This window comes from Scardinius erythrophthalmus (genome assembly GCF_964197995.2).
Source record: "Scardinius erythrophthalmus genome assembly, chromosome: 1".
Taxonomy (NCBI): Eukaryota; Metazoa; Chordata; class Actinopteri; order Cypriniformes; family Leuciscidae; genus Scardinius; species Scardinius erythrophthalmus.
In genome coordinates, this window is record NC_138221.1 from 6,062,525 (window position 1) to 6,080,741 (window position 18,217).

The window sequence follows — 18,217 nt, forward strand, 5'->3', positions numbered from 1 at the left end:
ACCTCACGAGCCAACACTTCATCCTTAATCTCAGCATTGAGACCTTCAATAAAACGAGCCACCAGAGCAGGCTCGTTCCAACCACAGGAGGTGGCGAGAGTCCGGAACTCCACAGAAAAGTCAGAGACAGAGCGGCGTCCCTGCCGTAAGCAGGACAGTGTGCGAGAAGCCTCAGGACCATGGACCGAGCGGTCGAAAACTCGCAGCATCTCCTCTTTAAACAGTGAATATCGGATCAGACAATCAGCTTCAGCATTCCAGACAGCCGTTCCCCACTCGCGGGCTCTCCCCTTGAGAAGAGAGATTACATAGGCTATTCGGGAGCGCTCTCTTGTGTAGATAGATGGCTGGAGCGAGAAAACGACTTCACACTGGGTGAGGAAAGGCAGGCATTCCGTAGGTTCACCAGCGTAACAAGGAGGGTTGTTGACCCGCGGTTCAAGTGTACCTGATGAGGCAGACTGGGAAGCGTCCATGCGAAGCACGTGGAGCTGCTGAGAAAGGTCGGCCACTTGAGCGGTCAGTGAGTCCACAACACGGCGGGCGGCGGAGAGTTCTTCATCGTGCCGACCCAGTAAGGCGCCCTGCATCTCCACAGCGGCCTGGATAGGATGTTCACCAGCCTGCTCCATTCTGTTGGTCGGATTATTCTGTCATGAAACAGAGGTCCAGAGACGAAAAGCAGGTACAGTTCTTTTAATAGAAACAAGGAAAAAGCCGTACAGGCTGATAACAGAACGTCACTTCTCAAATAATCAAACAAAGGTTTCGTTCGCAGCTTTTCTCAATGTAAATAGAAACTGAAGAGTAAACTGTCGATCTGGACCACTCCTGAGTAGCGAGGACAGGAAGTAGGTGAGCAGTGGAACCCTCTGCTATTCTCCACGGAGAACACTGGATACAGTACAGAAGAGGTAACTCACAGCAGTTGAAAACAGTGGCACAGTATTATTCAGCAGGACCAGACAGGACAGGACAAGACAAGGTATTCCTACAGAGCAATAACAGCCGACGTGCATCACAGAGAAACAATAATCCGACAATACAGACACGAAAGAGAGAACTATATATAGCGAAGACAAAAGTGAAAGATAGAGAACAGGTGTGTAGATTGGATGCGAATGAGAAACAGCTGAGGGCGATGAGGTGAAGCGTTAATGAGTGTGTGCGTAAGTGTGTGAGCAAGGAGGTAGTAAGGCGTAAAACAGCCAGCAGAGGGAGACAAAGGAAAGAAAAAGAGACGGAAAGAGCCAGGATCATGACAACTACAACTTAAGATTTAAATAGTTGTTGTTATTCATTTCTGTAGTATACTCACTCAAAGCATTTGATTGCAGCATTCAGCTTCATGAGCCACTCTCCACTGGATAAACACACAATCTGTCCCTGTAACATCCAGACAAGATTCACATTACCTCTGTGATTTATGAGCTTGTTTTAACTTTTTATCCAACATAAATGTTCCTCAATTTATCAACAGTACTAATGGACAAATAAAATAGATAACTTATGTTACTTTATAGATTTGTTCTACATAATAGCACACATTCATCACTCAGATGTCTATTTCATGTTGTGATGTGCTCTTCTGCAATACTTAAGATTTTCCTGTCAGATGTAAATAGACATTTAAAATAAGCGTCTTTAATATGTATATGGTTTATGTAAATCCACTTTAGAGACGTAACGTTAACTTACGTGTCCTTACTGGAGCTCCCCTCTGGTTAGCTATCGTTATACATAATAAAACGTGTTTTTACAGCAAAATCACAACTATACTACACTGTGTAACGTTTTTACACCTTCAACAATTCAACAGTTTACTCTACAGTAGTTCAACACTTGCAATTTTAACACAAGGAACCGTGTTTACTCACATTTGAAAGCACCCGCGTCGCCGATCTCTGCGATGTTTAATAATGACGTATCCTCTCGCGTGGCCTCCTGGGATAGAAGAGTATTCATCGGTCGAGCACTCAAAAATCTGGCCGGAAGCAGTAAGCCATCCGGGAACTTCTCGCCTACTCTTTTGTAAATACCGATGTTTCGAACGTACTGCTTCCTTCACGTACTGTTTTCGCCTACTATATAGTAGGAAAGTAGGCATATTCGAACGCACTTAAGTCCGAATCTCGCGATAATTAGTACGTCACCCAGGTAATTCTCGCCTACTCTTTTGGATTCGAACATAATTTTTCGCTCGCCTACTCTTTTTCCCATACTAAATAGTAGGGAAGTATGCGGTTTCGGACGCAGCCTTGGTCTACACTATCACACTAAACTGCATTTGAGTGTGTTGAAAGTTATAATGTTATTCTATGCGTTTGCTTGTCTGTATGATACTAGCAGTAAGCTAAATGAACATTAGAATAACATACTGATCATATTCTAACATTTCATCATGTTGAGCTATATGACATTGATTAGTTTTATGTACATTTGCTCAGCTGTCTAATAAAGTACATGCAAGACGCCTCTGTCAAGTCGAAGTTTGTGGCATCTCCAAAACACCACGCCGATATTGATCCTCGTTTTAGTTCTCCTTTTGTCCCAAAGTCTGCTTGCCATGGTCCATAATGTTTGAGCGAAAGTGAACATGGACGAGCCATTATTAGGGGTTCAAGCACAAAGTGCTAAAACTTTTGAACTTTTACATTTGGACGGCTACAACAGGGTCATTTAAAAAATGGGCGTGGCAAAATTCACTCGAAAGCCTATAAATCCTAAACGAAAACTCAGAACTTAAAGAAAATTGGTGAGCATATGTGAAATAACATTGTAAACAAGCATGCACAATTTTATGGAGATCGGACCATAGGTGGCGCTATAACTGTTAAAAAAGCTTTGAAAACCATATATTTACTATGTTAAATTGGCTGGAAATGGTCTTTTCCATGTATGACGTCAGTGGTTAAATGGTTGCCAAATAAAACTTAATGTCTTTTTATGCATTTGTGCTTAAAGGCCTTAAATGCTTAAACCCCAATAAATGCTGCTTGCAGCTTTGATTTAAAATTGGAATCTCTCTGAAATTAAAAATCTTTGGGAACTTTTGGGATACTGGAAGTACACAACTGCAGGAAATATATCACACTTTGCAAGTGATTTTTGGTCATTTTATTACAAAAATCTTACATATTCTTGCTTTAAACACCTTACAAGAAAACCAAGACATTTTTTTGCATTTTGATTCCCTGTTAACTGTACTAACAAACTGTCAGAATAATATACCCATTTGTTGACATTTAGCGAGAAACCTTATTTCAAAAATAAAATCTTACGTCAGAGGTTATGTCTACCTTGAACAATAAAGGTGTCCTCCCTTGAGATCTAGCCACACCCTCCAGTGTCATATTGCATCAACCTAAACCATTGTATCATTTAAAGAAATAGTGTATCTTTAATTAAAGACCATTGTCATGCTCAGAAAGTGTTAACCCATTGAGCACAGTAAATCAAACTAAACGGCCCACTTTGCCTGCATTCACCCTACATTTATTTTTAAGAGTGCATTTACTATTGGAAGCTTTGGCCAAAAAGCCTCTGAAAAGACCAAGAAAAAAAACATGGGAATGTTCAGGTTCTGAAATATACTTTAATGTAGGACACATACAAAGAATACACAAGGAAAATCATGATTATCCCATTTGAATCTGCCCTTCCACCATATCCGACTCCCTCATCTTTGACTCTCAGTGCCTTCCTCCACATGGTTTCTTGGGGGGCACTTCAGTCTTCTGCCACAGACTTGGAGTAGTAATACCAATCACACCGAGAGCAATTATCGGTCCAGCATTCCCACTGAGTTTACTCTCCTCATCTGAACCCATTCCCAGATCATCCTCCTTCTCATGAACCGCCACCGCACGTCCCAGAATGGAATAAGGCCCAAAGAGCTTGGCGTCTGGAAGCGTCAGGAACTGCCTTATAACTCCTTTCTCAGAAGCAAAGTTGCCCAGGTCTCCAGGATGATGAGGGTGGTCAACGCCGTTTGGATTATAATGAGGACCAACAGTGATGCTGCCTTGACTGAGGTCTCCATACTGATGGATGTGCATGGCACGCTCTTGACGATCGATGGCAGGCAAACCACGGAGGTTGATTTTCACTTCTAAATCTCCATTGGGGAAGACCTGCTTGAAGAGGATTTGCCCAAAGATCTTTGGCTGGTTACGTGGCAAATTGGGGCTGGGAGTTACTTCACAAGTGGCATAGATGGTGTTGTCGAACTCCACGACTTCCGGCTGTGGAGCTTCGGCAGGCAAACACTCCTCCTTGTGGAACTCTCCTCCTTGTATATGCAGCACCAGCAATATCAGAGGGAATATTAGGATGATTTTCTCCATGTTGATCTTTAAAGCCTACAATGAAAAGTGGATTCAGTGAAATCATGCCATTTGGTTTAAGAACGGAATATTTTTGATAAAAGGTCAAAGCTTTGTTGCAGGGAGCTTTGAGAATGGAAGTTGCATTAGGTAAAATAGCACAACCAGATTAGTTTGCAATGGAAAAACCATACAAGAACCCAGACAGCAACCAGACCCGGCCCACATCTGGGCCGTGTGTAATCCAGGTGTACCAGATGTGGGCCGACACCATGTTGCTGTCTAGAAAACTATAATTTTTGAATTGCTATGTAGCCTTGTGAAAATAATAAAATAAAAAATTAGCTTATTGGTATTGGATGTGTACCTGTAGTATCTTGAAATTACACTAATAATAATAATAATAATAAATAAAAATAAATAAAACTTGCAGATAATAACACGGATGAATTATAAAAAGCCACTTAAGTGTACACACACACTTTCATAAGCGTCACACCTGCCAGCCAAAGTTCCTATGATACAAACCAATGACATACAGGTGGATGTAATCACACTAAAATGAGTCCAGGCAAAGGTTCATGGAAATGGAAAAAGGTCTAGGGAGAAGTGCCCTCTCGTGGCCATGATAGGGCTTCTGCTGGCAGGAGTGACATTAAGTACATGTACTCTTAAAAAAAAAAGAAAATAATGCCAAACTAAGAGTTTTACTTTAAAGAACATTATGTTTTGACAATCTTTTTGTTGTGCTTTAAAGTACACTTAATTTGATCTGTTGTAGCCTTCATGTTATTCAATATTAAATATAAAGTTAAGATTTCCTGATTCTGATATTTTTCACAAGGACAGGTAAAATAAAAGACAATATCTATACTTTTGCTTAAACTTTTTTTAGTTGTACTAAATCAAGTCAGTTGATGGAGAAAATGGAATGGAGAAAACAAAAACAAAACAAGCCTAAAACAACAAAGGTGCACTACCGTACAGCTGAAAAGTTGTCCTCAATCCATGTGGAGCCTGAATATTGCAGTCACAAAAATACTACAACACTTAATCCGTGTGCAGTCCTGACCTGGGGTTGAGAGAATGTTCCTTTTGGCTGCTCTTATAGGAACTCATGTTGAGCTACAAGTTAACCATGATAGTCAGTTAGTCACTAATTAAGTTCACCTGTGTTTCATTTAGCTCCCTTTGTTTGCCTGTTTATATATAGCACTCAGTTTATTCAGTTCTTTGTCTTGCATTGCACAATGTGTTCTCCAGTGTTTTGTGTTTATTAAAAGAAGTACTGCTATAGTTTTTTTTTTTTTACGATTGCTATGACAGATTTTTCAATACTTTTAACAATTTTCCAAAACTCTTAACACGGTTAGTTAGCACTACATCCGTCTATGTAACCTATACTATTAACACATTTCTTGTTGCTTTAACACAAAATGCATACAATTAACACAAATTTAAAATGCTTGAACTTCTTTTACACACAAGCTCAAACAAGACCAAAACAATGGATTTTTACTGCCAAATTTACCGATGCTTTAAACAATGTGTGTCAGAACAGATAACACCATGTTCTGAACCTTACAGGCTAAAGTCAAGGTAAACAGCTGTTTATATTGTGAATTGAAACACAAATATATCCCCTGTATTTTATCCTATTGTTACTGAGAAACAATTATGCAATAATATAAATCACAGCTGATTCCCATCTAGGAAACACACTCAGGTGTTAAGTTTCTTTCAATCGCATGACCATATGGTGTATACTGTAAACGTACATTCTATAAAGCACTCTGAGATGGGTCTTTTTTTATTGAATTTCTGCAGCAAAAGACCTACAGTAAACCCAACAAAACAAAAATGTAGAGAGGCTTCAAAAGAAACTGCAGTGCAAAACACAATCTATGATCAATACAATATACTGTCTGTTGTATAAGGGCATACCTGACACGTATACAATAATGCAGTTTCTGTAATTCCATCTGATGTTAGTGTTTTTATGACATTGTGCTATGATTGACTAAATCTTCCTGTTGGACAGCTATGTTACATATGTTAGTGTTTTAAAAAATGATTTGATTTTGAGACATGTTTGCAGTGTTCTGGTAGGCATAGTGTATTATTGTATTTAGAAAATTAGTGTTGGAGTTTAGTTTACAGTGTGTGATTTTGAGCATGAAATTAACTGTTTTGCCAATTGTGTGTAGTAGGTGTGTTGGTGCGTTAAGAGTTTAGGAAAGTTGTTAAAAGTACTGAAAAACTGTACTTGTCTTTGAAGGCAGAAGTACAAATTTCTGAGGGAATGATTCTTCTATGGCATCGATGTTAAAATCCCCTTTTAGTAGATTGAATGCAGGTAAGGTGGGACACTTGTCATTTACATAGATACAGTACCTAGATGTTTATTTCTTTTTATTACTTTTGTTAACTTTAAGGTCCGACTTTAATATTTCATTTTGAATACAGTTGATATGTGTTATTTGCAAGGTATATACCAATAAACATTTTGAGATCATGCACTCCAGACAAATTTCTTTTCAGGTAATGTGACCCATCCCTAATTTATCAAAAATGATCCTGGATCTTAAAAACACATGATTTATTAACACATCACACAAACATATTCCACAGCATATTTAACAGACCCAAAAGCACATAGATGGGCAATGATGAGTAATACTCATCAGTTCACTCAATGCATGTGTGAAGTTCAAAACAACTAGAACATGTTGTGTTGACATGAAATTTTATGAAAGTTGAATATCAGATATCTTAATGAACTCTACAAGATGAACTTAAATTGTGTCCATATTTGAAAGCGTTATATTCTGCATCTACATTTTAATAATAATAATAATAATTCGTTACATTTATATAGCGCTTTTCTGGGTACTCAAAGAGCTTTACATGGAAGGGGGGATATCCTCAACCACCACCAATGTGCAGCATCCATATTGGGCCAGAACGCCCACCACACACCAGCTTAATGGTGGAGAGGAGACAGTGATGAAGCCAATCAGTATATGGGGATGATTAGGAGGCCGTGATGGACAGAGGCCAAGGGGCGAATTTGGCCAGGATGCCGGGGTTACACCCCTACTCTTTTTCGAAGGACATCCTAGGACTTTTAATGACCACAGAGAGTCAGGACCTCGGTTTAACGTCTCATTGGAAGGATGGTGCTCTTTGACAGTATAGTGTCCCGATCACTACACTGGGGCGCTAGGACCCACATAGACCACGGGTGAACACCCCCTGCTGGCCTCACTAACACCTCTTCCAGCAGCAACCTGGTTTTCTCAGGAGGTCTCCCATCCAGGTACTAACCAGGCTTGCTAACCTCTTACAATAACAAAGGTGTAGGTTGATGACGCATAAGCGGAATTATGGAACTTGTCGTCATTGCCAATGAGAGACAGATATCAGAGCCACATGCGAGTCCTGCGGATATAAAGGAATAAGGACATTTCATTCTACTGATCTACCCGCAAGTGCTGAATTAATACTCACAAATACCCCTTTTCCACTAGCATGAACCAGGTGCCAGTTCAGAGCCAGAGCTACAGTATTGCCAGTCCGGAGTTGGTTCGTCTGACGAGCTCTCTAAGATCCGGTTTGCCAAACACAAGGTCACTGTATACATCTCATGTTGCCCAGCAATGCTAGCGTGGCAGCGCCAAACACAAACACACCAGGCTTGTTCGAGATGGTTCGGCTTCTCGCAGACCGATCGGCTCATGACATCAAAGCACGGCGAAAGCAATCCAAAAGCACAAGGACTCGTATGCTCTCCAAACACTCCCGCAGCTCCGATTGGTCCGTGCCGCTCCGATGCATCTCGAACAAGCCTTCCATCAACAATGGAGGTCGTTGCGTTACTATTGATGCTCATGGCTTTGCGAACCGACATCGGCATCCAAACACGGCGAATCCAACGTGTTCGTGCAGCTCGACCATAACTTGCATAGACGGAGATTACAATCAAGCTGTTATTAGCTCGATTAGCTGCTATTTGAGATATGGCGGTCACAAGTTTCTGTTCGTCTTGTTGGTCACGGTAACCCCGTCCCCAGGCCCTGACGCAAGCGGTTCTTACTTCTAGACCAGCAATGTTTTGGTGCTACTTAAAAACCACTTTTCCTGGTTCAGAGCTGGTGCTCTGGGTGTCGAAAAACAAAGAACCCATTTGAAACTAGGCTCTAGCTCTGAACCAGCACCAGCACTGCCTTGGTGGAAAAGGGTTAACAAGTCAGTTTATTTGGTGAATTAAACTTGTGAGGTAACGCAGAGCTGTTTCACTTGGTCTAAACTATCACACTAAACTGCATTTGAGTGTGTTGAAAGTTATAATGTTATTCTATGCGTTTGTTTGTCTGTATGAGACTAGCAGTAAGCTAGATGAACATTAGAATAACATACTGATCATATTCTAACGTTTCATCATGTTGAGCTATATGACATTGATTAGTTTTATGTACATTTGCTCAGCTGTCTAATAAAGTACATGCAAGACGTCTCTGTCAAGTCGAAGTTTGTGGCATCTCCAAAACACCACGCCGATATTGATCCTCGTTTTAGTTCTCCTTTTGTCCCAAAGTCTGCTTGCCATGGTCCATAATGTTTGAATGAAACAACTCCATGAACGTGCCGCTAGACGTAACGCAGTTGTCGCCATGGTTACTATGGCAGTACGAGCGGAAACCAGGGATAACGCGGATATTATGTCATTGACAGGCGACAAGTGAACATGGACGAGTCATTATTACGGGTTAAAGCACAAAGTGCTAAAACTTTTGCATTTGGACAGCTATAACGGTCATTTAGAAAATGGGCGTGGCAAAATTCACTCGAAAGCCTATAAATCCTAAACAAAAACTCAGAACTTAATGAAAATTGGTAAACATATGTGAAATAACATTGTAAACAAGCATGCACAATTTTATGGAGATCGGACCATAGGTGGCGCTATAACTGTTAAAAAAGCTTTGAAAACCATATATTTCCTATGTTAAATTGGCTGGAAATGGTCTTTTCCATGTATGACGTCAGTGGTTAAATGGTTGTCAAATAAAACTTAGTCTTTTTATGCATTTGTGCTTAAAGGCCTTAAATGCTTGAACCCCGATAAATGCTGCTTGCAGCTTTGATTTAAAATTGGAATTTCTCTGAAATTAAAAATCTTTGGGAACTTTTGGGATACTGGAAGTACACAACTGCAGGAAATATAGCACACTTTGCAAGTGATTTTTGGTTATTTTATTACAAAAATCATACATATTCTAGCTTTAAACACCTTACAAGAAAACCAAGACTTTTTTTTGCATTTTGAGTCCCTGTTAACTGTAGTAAACTGTCAGAATAATATACCCATTTGTTGACATTTAGCGAGAAACCTTATAATTTCGAAAATAAAATCTTACGTCAGAGGTTATGTCTACCTTGAACAATAAAGGTGTCCTCCCTTGAGATCTAGCCACACCCTCCAGTGTCATATTGCATCAACCTAAACCATTGTATCATTTAAAGAAATAGTGTATCTTTAATTAAAGGCCATTGTCATGCTCTGAAAGTGTTAACCCATTGAGCACAGTAAATCAAACTAAACAGCCCACTTTGCCTGCATTCACCCTACATTTATTTTTAAGAGTGCATTTACTATTGGAAGCTTTGGCCAAAAAGCCTCTGAAAAGACCAAGAAAAAAAAAAAACATGGGAATGTTCAGGTTCTGAAATATACTTTAATGTAGGACACATACAAAGAATACACAAGGAAAATCATGATTATCCCATTTGAATCTGCCCTTCCACCATATCCGACTCCCTCATCTTTGACTCTCAGTGCCTTCCTCCACATGGTTTCTTGGGGGGCACTTCAGTCTTCTGCCACAGACTTGGAGTAGTAATACCAATCACACCGAGAGCAATTATCGGTCCAGCATTCCCACTGAGTTTACTCTCCTCATCTGAACCCATTCCCAGATCATCCTCCTTCTCATGAACCGCCACCGCACGTCCCAGAATGGAATAAGGCCCAAAGAGCTTGGCGTCTGGAAGCGTCAGGAACTGCCTTATAACTCCTTTCTCAGAAGCAAAGTTGCCCAGGTCTCCAGGATGATGAGGGTGGTCAACGCCGTTTGGATTATAATGAGGACCAACAGTGATGCTGCCTTGACTGAGGTCTCCATACTGATGGATGTGCATGGCACGCTCTTGACGATCGATGGCAGGCAAACCACGGAGGTTGATTTTCACTTCTAAATCTCCATTGGGGAAGACCTGCTTGAAGAGGATTTGCCCGAAGATCTTTGGCTGGTTACGTGGCAAATTGGGGCTGGGAGTTACTTCACAAGTGGCATAGATGGTGTTGTCGAACTCCACGACTTCCGGCTGTGGAGCTTCGGCAGGCAAACACTCCGCCTTGTGGAACTCTCCTCCTTGTATATGCAGCACCAGCAATATCAGAGGGAACATTAGGATGATTTTCTCCATGTTGATCTTTAAAGCCTACAATGAAAAGTGGATTCAGTGAAATCATGCCATTTGGTTTAAGAACGGAATATTTTTGATAAAAGGTCAAAGCTTTGTTGCAGGGAGCTTTGAGAATGGAAGTTGCATTAGGTAAAAATAGCACAACCAGATTAGTTTGCAATGGAAAAACCATACAAGAACCCAGACAGCAACCAGATCCAGCCCACATCTGGGCCGTGTGTAATCCATGTGTACCAGATGTGGGCCGACACCATGTTGCGGTCTAGAAAACTCTATAATTTTTGAATTGCTATGTACCCTTGTGAAAATAATAAAATTAAAAATTAGCTTATTGGTATTGGATGTGTACCTGTAGTATCTTGAAAGTATAATAATAATAATAATAATAATAATAATAATAACAATAACTTGCAGATAATAGCACTGATGAATTATAAAAAGCCACTTAAGTGTACACACGTACACTTCCATAAGAGTCACACCTGCCAGCCAAAGTTCCTATAATACAAACCAATGACATACAGGTGGATGTAATCACACTAAAATGAGTCCAGGCAAATGTTTATGGAAATGGAAAAGGTCTAGGGAGAAGTGCCCTCTGGTGGTCATGATAGGGCTTCTGCTGGCAGGAGTGACATTAAGTACATGTACACTTTAAAAAAAAAGTAATGCCAAACTAAGAGTTTTACTTTAAAGTACATTATGTTTTGAAAATCTTTTTGTTGTGCTTTAAAGTACACTTAATTTGATCTGTTGTAGCCTACATGTTATTCAATATTAGATATAAAGTTGATGTCTGATATTTTTCACAAGGACAGGTAAAATAAAAGACAAAATCTATACTTTTGCTTAAACTTTTTTAGTTGTACTAAATCAAGTCAGTTGATGGAGAAAATGGAATGGAGAAAACAAAAACAAAACAAGCCTAAAACAACAAAGGTGCACTACCGTACAGCTGAAAAGTTGTCCTCAATCCGTGTGGAGCCTGAATATTGCAGTCACAAAAATACTACAACACTTAATCCGTGTGCAGTCCTGACCTGGGATTGAGAGAATGTTCCTTTTGGCTGCTCTTATAGGAACTCATGTTGAGCTACAAGTTAACCATGATAGTCAGTTAGTCACTAATTAAGTTCACCTGTGTTTCATTTAGCTCCCTTTGTTTGCCTGTTTATATATAGCACTCAGTTTATTCAGTTCTTTGTCTTGCATTGCACAATGTGTTCTCCAGTGTTTTGTGTTTATTAAAAGAAGTACTGCTATAGTTTTTTTTTACGATTGCTATGACAGATTTTTCAATACTTTTAACAATTTTCCAAAACTCTTAACACAGTTAGCACTACATCCGTCTATGTTAGGGTTATTATAGTTTTGCATTTTTCATTAGTTTTTATTTTTATTTCGTTTTGACTTTTTGTTTTCAAATTCAGTTTAGTTTTAAAGTCTATGTTGCAGGTTAGAGTACCCAGTAAGCCAATGTATAGAAAAATAATGTTGGAACTAGATTTAAATATAAACATATACTTATAAAACGCTATTTAGGCTTCTGGAGTCGTTTTTGTGAGAAATTTTTACTTCCGCATTTGAAAATCGCTTAAACCGCCGAACCTGAAGTGACGTAACATGAGGTAGAGCAGTCAAAGTAAATCAACTAGCAAATAGGAAAGCAATGGATCGCAATGACAGCTCAGAAAGCTGGGGGAATTGTAGCCTAAATGTTTACTCGTATGATATATATATAATTTAGGGGTGTAACGGTACGTGTATTCGTACCGAACCGTTTCGGTACAGGGCTTTCGGTTCGGTGCACGTGTGTACCGAATGACTGAATGCAATATTTTGTGTGGGAACATAGGTACATTTTCGTGTTTCCACACGAACATATTAAGTGGCGGAAGTCTCCGCGTTCAGCGCAAATCCCGCCCTGCAGCTGATTCTAATGTTTTTTCCTATTAGACATTCTCTGGTTTTACCCGTGTTTTACCTGTCGTCACTGTAACGATGAAATAGACTGCAGGGCGAAAAAAAGCTTTTCCGCTTCGTGTGCGCCGCCGCACTCTCCGTTCCGTGGGGCGTGTGTGTGTGTGTGTGTCGACGACCCGCTGCGCTCTCTGCTCAATGTTCGAGTCCGTGTTTGCGCTGCGCGTTCTGCTCTGTCGTTAACGGCCCAAACACTCCAATCATGTACCGATCACGCACTGGAAAAGCAAAGTCCGCTCAAATAAGGAGAAATTTCTCAGTAGTAACTTAGATTTCTGTTTGCTGAGCTGGTATAGTCATGGTGGCAACAATGGTAAAATGACCTGCTCTGATCACATGCTCTGGTAATAATAGCTTTGTACTATAGCTTTGTACTATAGCTTTGGACTATATTTTATTTTGATAATTATTAAAAAAGTGGAAAAAAAAAATCTTAAATTGATTATGTTGATTGATTATTGAAAAATAATAATACATTAAGATATTTGTTTAATATTTTAATATAGGGCTATTTTCTGTTCCTGCACTGTAATCATAGTTATTTATTTATATTTTTCATTATATTTTATTATTCGATATTGGTTTGAGACTGAGAGTATTTTATTTAGTGGAGAACTTTGCAGCAGTATTTTATTTCTTATTCTTTTTTTATTTTATATCTATTTTATTATATTTTATTAAAAAGTGTTTAAAAAAGTGTAAACAACTTGTTAAAAAAAGTTTATAGTAATAAACAACCTGCAGTTTAATGTTTGCATTTCTTTCCCTTACTGTACCGAAAATAAACCGAACCGTGACTTTAAAACCGAGGTACGTACCGAACCGTGATTTTTGTGTACCGTTACACCCCTAATATAATTCATATATAATTGATATATATGATGATATCATATATAATTATGAGCCTGATATAAAAACAAAGTGAGCTGGACAGGCCAGGGTTAGACAGAACAACGGTGAGTTGTGGTGTGAGGAGAACAGGCCGAGAGAACAGTGTTAGCTTATAGATGTATTCACGTTAGCCGACGATATGTATAACAGTAACACTATGCTCAGATCACAATACTGTACAGATTATCATCATCATGTATCAGGCAATAGCAAAGCTAGTACTTAGACCCATACTTGCATGTGTTGTGTGTGTCAGCCATTAGGAGACAGTTTCCAGAGGAAGATCGACTTTATAAAGGCTTTGAATTGACCCATTTGGTGACAATGAATAAAAAAAAAAGATCACAATCACAACTGTCTTACTGTATAACAACTTTATATGTAGAAACAGCCAACACAAACATTAAAGTCGGTTTGTACAGATTGAAAATGAATTATAGAACATAATATATTATATTTATAATATTAATAATAATAGTGTCGGCTGCAGACTAATAACAAACACATAAATGCATTACATTACAAGTGTCACATGCCTGTCCTGTCTTGTGTGACACATGGGTGTTTTGTTATTTTGGGCCATGTGCTCATGTCATTGTCTGATCCCTCCCCCTTGTTATCTGATTATTGTTTGAGTTATTCCACCCCTTGGCCCACCTCCCATTTACCTCACAAACTCCCAAGTCCCCAGTCCTCCGATGACCCCTCCGGGGAGAGGGAGGAGGAAGACATGCTCCAGCCCATCTGCCACCTATCCTGAGGTGGAGGAAGGGGCGACAGAGGACCCGACTCCGGTGGTCCCGAGACGGAGGAGGAGAAGGAAGACCTCCTCCATGACTGTTCCGGTGGTCCCTGTTCCGGTGGTCCCTGTTCCGGTGGTCCAGAGTCCGGTGGCTCCTAACATGGAGACAACCCCTCGGGCGGCCACGGCAGAGCCAACAGTCCATCGGGCGGAGACGACCCCTCGGGCGGCCACGGCAGAGCAAACAGTCCTTCGGGCGGAGACGACCCCTCGGGCGGCCACGGCAGAGCAAACAGTCGATCGGGCGGAGAAGACCCCTCGGGCGGCCACGGCGGAGAAGACCCCTCGGGCGGCCACGGCGGAGAAGACCCCTCGGGCGGCCACGGCGGAGACGACCCCTCGGGGGGCCAGGGCGGAGACGACCCCTCGGGGGGCCAGGGCACAGGAACAGATACCGGCTCAGGAACTGGAACAGACACCACCAGCTCATGAACAGATCCCACCGCTCAGGTTCAGGAACAGACACCACCGGCTCAGGAACTGGAACAGACACCACCGGCTCAGGAACTGGAACAGACACCACCGGCTCAGGTACTGGAACAGACACCACCGGCTCAGGTTCAGGAACAGACACCACCAGCTCAGGAACTGGAACAGACACCACCGGCTCAGGAACTGGAACAGACACCACTGGCAGCCACGGCTCAGGCTCAGGAACAGACACCACCGGCTCAGGAACAGACACCACCGGCTCAGGCTCAGGAACAGACACTACCGGCTCAAGCTCAGGAACAGACACCACCGGCTCAGGCTCAGGAACAGACACCACCGGCTCAAGCTCAGGAACAGACACCACCGGCTCAGGCTCAGGAACAGACACAGGCTCGACGGCGTGACGTGGACAGGCTCGGCGGCGGCCATCTTGTCCGAAGACACAGGCTCGGCAGGTGTGACGTGAACAGGCTCGGCGGCGACCATCTTGTCCGAAGACACAGGTTCGGCAAACGTGACGTAAACAGGCTCGGCGGCGGCCATCTTGTCCGAAGACACAGGCTCGGAAGGCGTGACGTGAACAGGCTCTGTGGCGGCCATCTTGTCCGAAGACACAGGCCCGGCAGACGTGACGTGAACAGTCTCTGTGACAGCCATCTTGTCCGAAGACACAGGCTCGGCAGACGTGATGTGAACAGTCTCTGGCTGGGCAGACGTGACGTGAACAGTCTCTGGCTGGGCAGACGTGACGTGAACAGTCTCTGGCTGGGCAGACATGATGTGAACAGTTTCTGGCTGGGCAGACGTGACGTGAACAGTCTCTGGCTGGGCAGACGTGACGTGAACAGTCTCTGGCTGGGCAGACGTGACGGATCGCTGGGGTGGTGCAGGCAGTGCGAGCAGCTCGGGCGGGGCCTGTAGAGCATGACGCCTGGGCGGCGCGGGCAGAGCAAGACGCCTGGGCAGTGTGTCAGGGACGGCAGTCACCTCCGGGATGGTCTCCGTGTTAGGAGCCACCGGACTCGGGACCACCGGAACAGGGACCACCGGAACAGTCATGGAGGAGGTCTTCCTTCTCCTCCTCCGTCTCGGGACCACCGGAGTCGGGTCCTCTGTCGCCCCTTCCTCCACCTCAGGATAGGTGGCAGATGGGCTGGAGCATGTCTTCCTCCTCCCTCTCCCTGAAGGGGTCATCGGAGGACTGGGGACTTGGGAGTTTGTGAGGTAAATGGGAGGTGGGCCAAGGGGTGGAAGACCACCCTCCCATCCGTGATGGTAAATGTACCCCACAAACTGCCAGAATAACAATATCCCCAGCATTCCCATCTCCCAGGCAGGCACAGGCATATTAAGGCTGGTGTTTAAAATGTCCTTGAGCTCTGCGTCGCTGATGTTGAGCCCCTCCACTACAACCACAAACTGGTGAGCAAACTCCTTTATGCTGGCATTGCCTTGTTGAAGGGAAAGGAGTTTGCCACGTTGGTCCACTTGTTGAGCGGAGGGGCAGGGAGATGGGAAAAGGAAGATGCCCATTTCTTCTGCTGAGTCCTCAGATGGTCGGTTCGTTCTGTCACGGTTGTGTGAATGCAAAAAGGTGTGAGGACTCATGTGCAGGATAATTGATATTTATTATAAAAGAAATACTAAACATAAAACAAAACCCACGAGGGGGAAAACATAACTTAATAAATAACAAAACACCCATGTGTAGCACAAGACAGGACAGGCATGTGACAACAAGTTTATGTAGGATATGTTAATGAATTAAATTAAGACAAGGCACATTTTGTAAAGCAGATGTACAATAAGTGATCTCTGACGGATCTGTGAGCGTCATGTTTCCCACTGGCGGCCGAACCACATGCCGACGGCGGACCGGGCGACCCGATGGAGCCGGGACAGTGTGCACATATTGCCGGGATTATAATCATTCGGTCTATAGTGAACGCTACACACTACCGCGTTTTTCAAAGCAGAAGCAGAAGTGAAGTCCCGTCTCTTACCCGGCACAAAACGCACACTGGCACGGAAGATTGCACCGTCCTTTTTCTTATTCGGAAACCTGTGGACTCGATGTCCTGACAGGCCATAATTCACATTCATTTACCACGACGATGATTAATTGAAATACAATAAGCACAGAAAACACACTGAATCATGACCGCTCCAACTGAATACCAACCTATCTCTGCACTGAGCGAACGCAGATCCAAACGACTACCTCAGGTGACGCCATATGACGCGATGGTGAAAAAAAGCGGATTTTTGAAAAAAGGATTTTTCAACACGGTCAAGGAAACAGTCACGTTTTCTATTAAATTTGTGCCCTTATGTCTTGCAAAACTATTTTTAATCCTGCATTTACTTTTCATATGGTATTTTCATACAAGGTTATATTAATACAAAAAAAAAAAACCTGCAACATGGGCTTTAATTAGTTTTTAAAGTGGGTTTGCTAGTTTATTTTTTATTTTTTGAAAATGCTTAGTTTTAGTTTAGTTTTTATTAGTTTTAGTGTTAGTTTTAGTCTTTTTTTGTAATTTGGGTTATTTGTCAGGAGTAAGATTCAAAAAGTTCACCCTATGCTAAATTTACCCTATACAGTAGGGTGACCACATCAAACAAACCAAATGTGGGACGATTATACGTTTGTGTGGGACAATGTTGGACATGTTACCAACACTAAAACATAACCTGAAACGGTTATTTAATGCTTATCTAACTTAATAAAAAAAAAACATTTGTATTCTGCCTTTCAGCTGATAAAAATGCTTTGTTCTTTAGTCCCTTCCAGAAAACACCATTATATCACAATGTAACATTACATGTCTTAATTTGACATGTCATTTAAATTCAACATCACTGAGCCCAAAGGCAGCAGCATCATGCAGATAACTATTTTTGAAACAGTTCTGAACAAGTCCAATTAAAATCGAATTATCCATTTGTTTTCTGACAGGGAACACATGGAACGAATCACCGCTCCACATTTTGATTGACAGCCGTCAAAACGTACTAGTGACCGTGTTTACTCCTTTACTTTCAACCTTTGGATAGGATTTAAAAGAAGGCGGTTGTATTTGTAGCCTACTTCTGAGGAAGCGCTGTTAAATATAGGTGAAAAACTACGCCGCAAAAATAATAAAGAAAATGCTTTCTTAAAAAGGCAAAAGAAAGCATGCACGTTTTCTTAATATGATTATTAAAAACCGACAGACTGATGAAAATGCGGGACATTTTCTCAATATGCGACGTGCGGGACAAGGGGTGAAAATGCTGTGCAGTACAACGCAATGCG

At 41.8% G+C, this 18,217-nt stretch overlaps 2 protein-coding genes and 1 long non-coding RNA gene across 7 annotated transcripts in view; 1 reads left to right on the top strand and 2 right to left on the bottom strand.

Moving 5' to 3' along the window:
• LOC308700356 overlaps positions 1 to 18,217 on the top strand; it is a 209,854-nt gene that overhangs the window by 121,930 nt on the left and 69,707 nt on the right. The window lies entirely within an intron of this gene.
• Positions 3,571 to 5,947, bottom strand: LOC308690670 (extracellular superoxide dismutase [Cu-Zn]-like). 4 transcript variants are annotated; one of them, XM_081365290.1, is made up of 2 exons: positions 5,311 to 5,504; positions 3,571 to 4,361 (listed from the first exon to the last, which is right to left on the bottom strand). In XM_081365290.1, exon 2 carries the CDS (start codon positions 4,344 to 4,346, stop codon positions 3,693 to 3,695), a length of 654 nt encoding a protein of 217 aa, XP_081221416.1. In that variant the 5' UTR covers positions 4,347 to 4,361; positions 5,311 to 5,504; the 3' UTR covers positions 3,571 to 3,692. The 4 variants fall into 4 exon arrangements, with proteins under 4 accessions (XP_081221416.1, XP_081221419.1, XP_081221417.1 ...); XM_081365293.1 differs by lacking the exon at positions 5,311 to 5,504 and adding an exon at positions 5,857 to 5,947 and having other exon boundaries at positions 3,578 to 4,361; XM_081365291.1 differs by having other exon boundaries at positions 3,578 to 4,361; positions 5,306 to 5,504.
• LOC308693350 (extracellular superoxide dismutase [Cu-Zn]-like) lies at positions 10,045 to 11,961 on the bottom strand. Of its 2 annotated transcripts, none has more exons than XM_081370198.1 (2): positions 11,768 to 11,961; positions 10,045 to 10,829 (listed from the first exon to the last, which is right to left on the bottom strand). In XM_081370198.1, the coding sequence occupies exon 2, from the start codon at positions 10,812 to 10,814 to the stop codon at positions 10,161 to 10,163; it is 654 nt and encodes a 217-aa protein (XP_081226324.1). In that variant the 5' UTR covers positions 10,815 to 10,829; positions 11,768 to 11,961; the 3' UTR covers positions 10,045 to 10,160. The 2 variants fall into 2 exon arrangements, with proteins under 2 accessions (XP_081226324.1, XP_081226325.1); XM_081370199.1 differs by having other exon boundaries at positions 10,046 to 10,829; positions 11,763 to 11,862.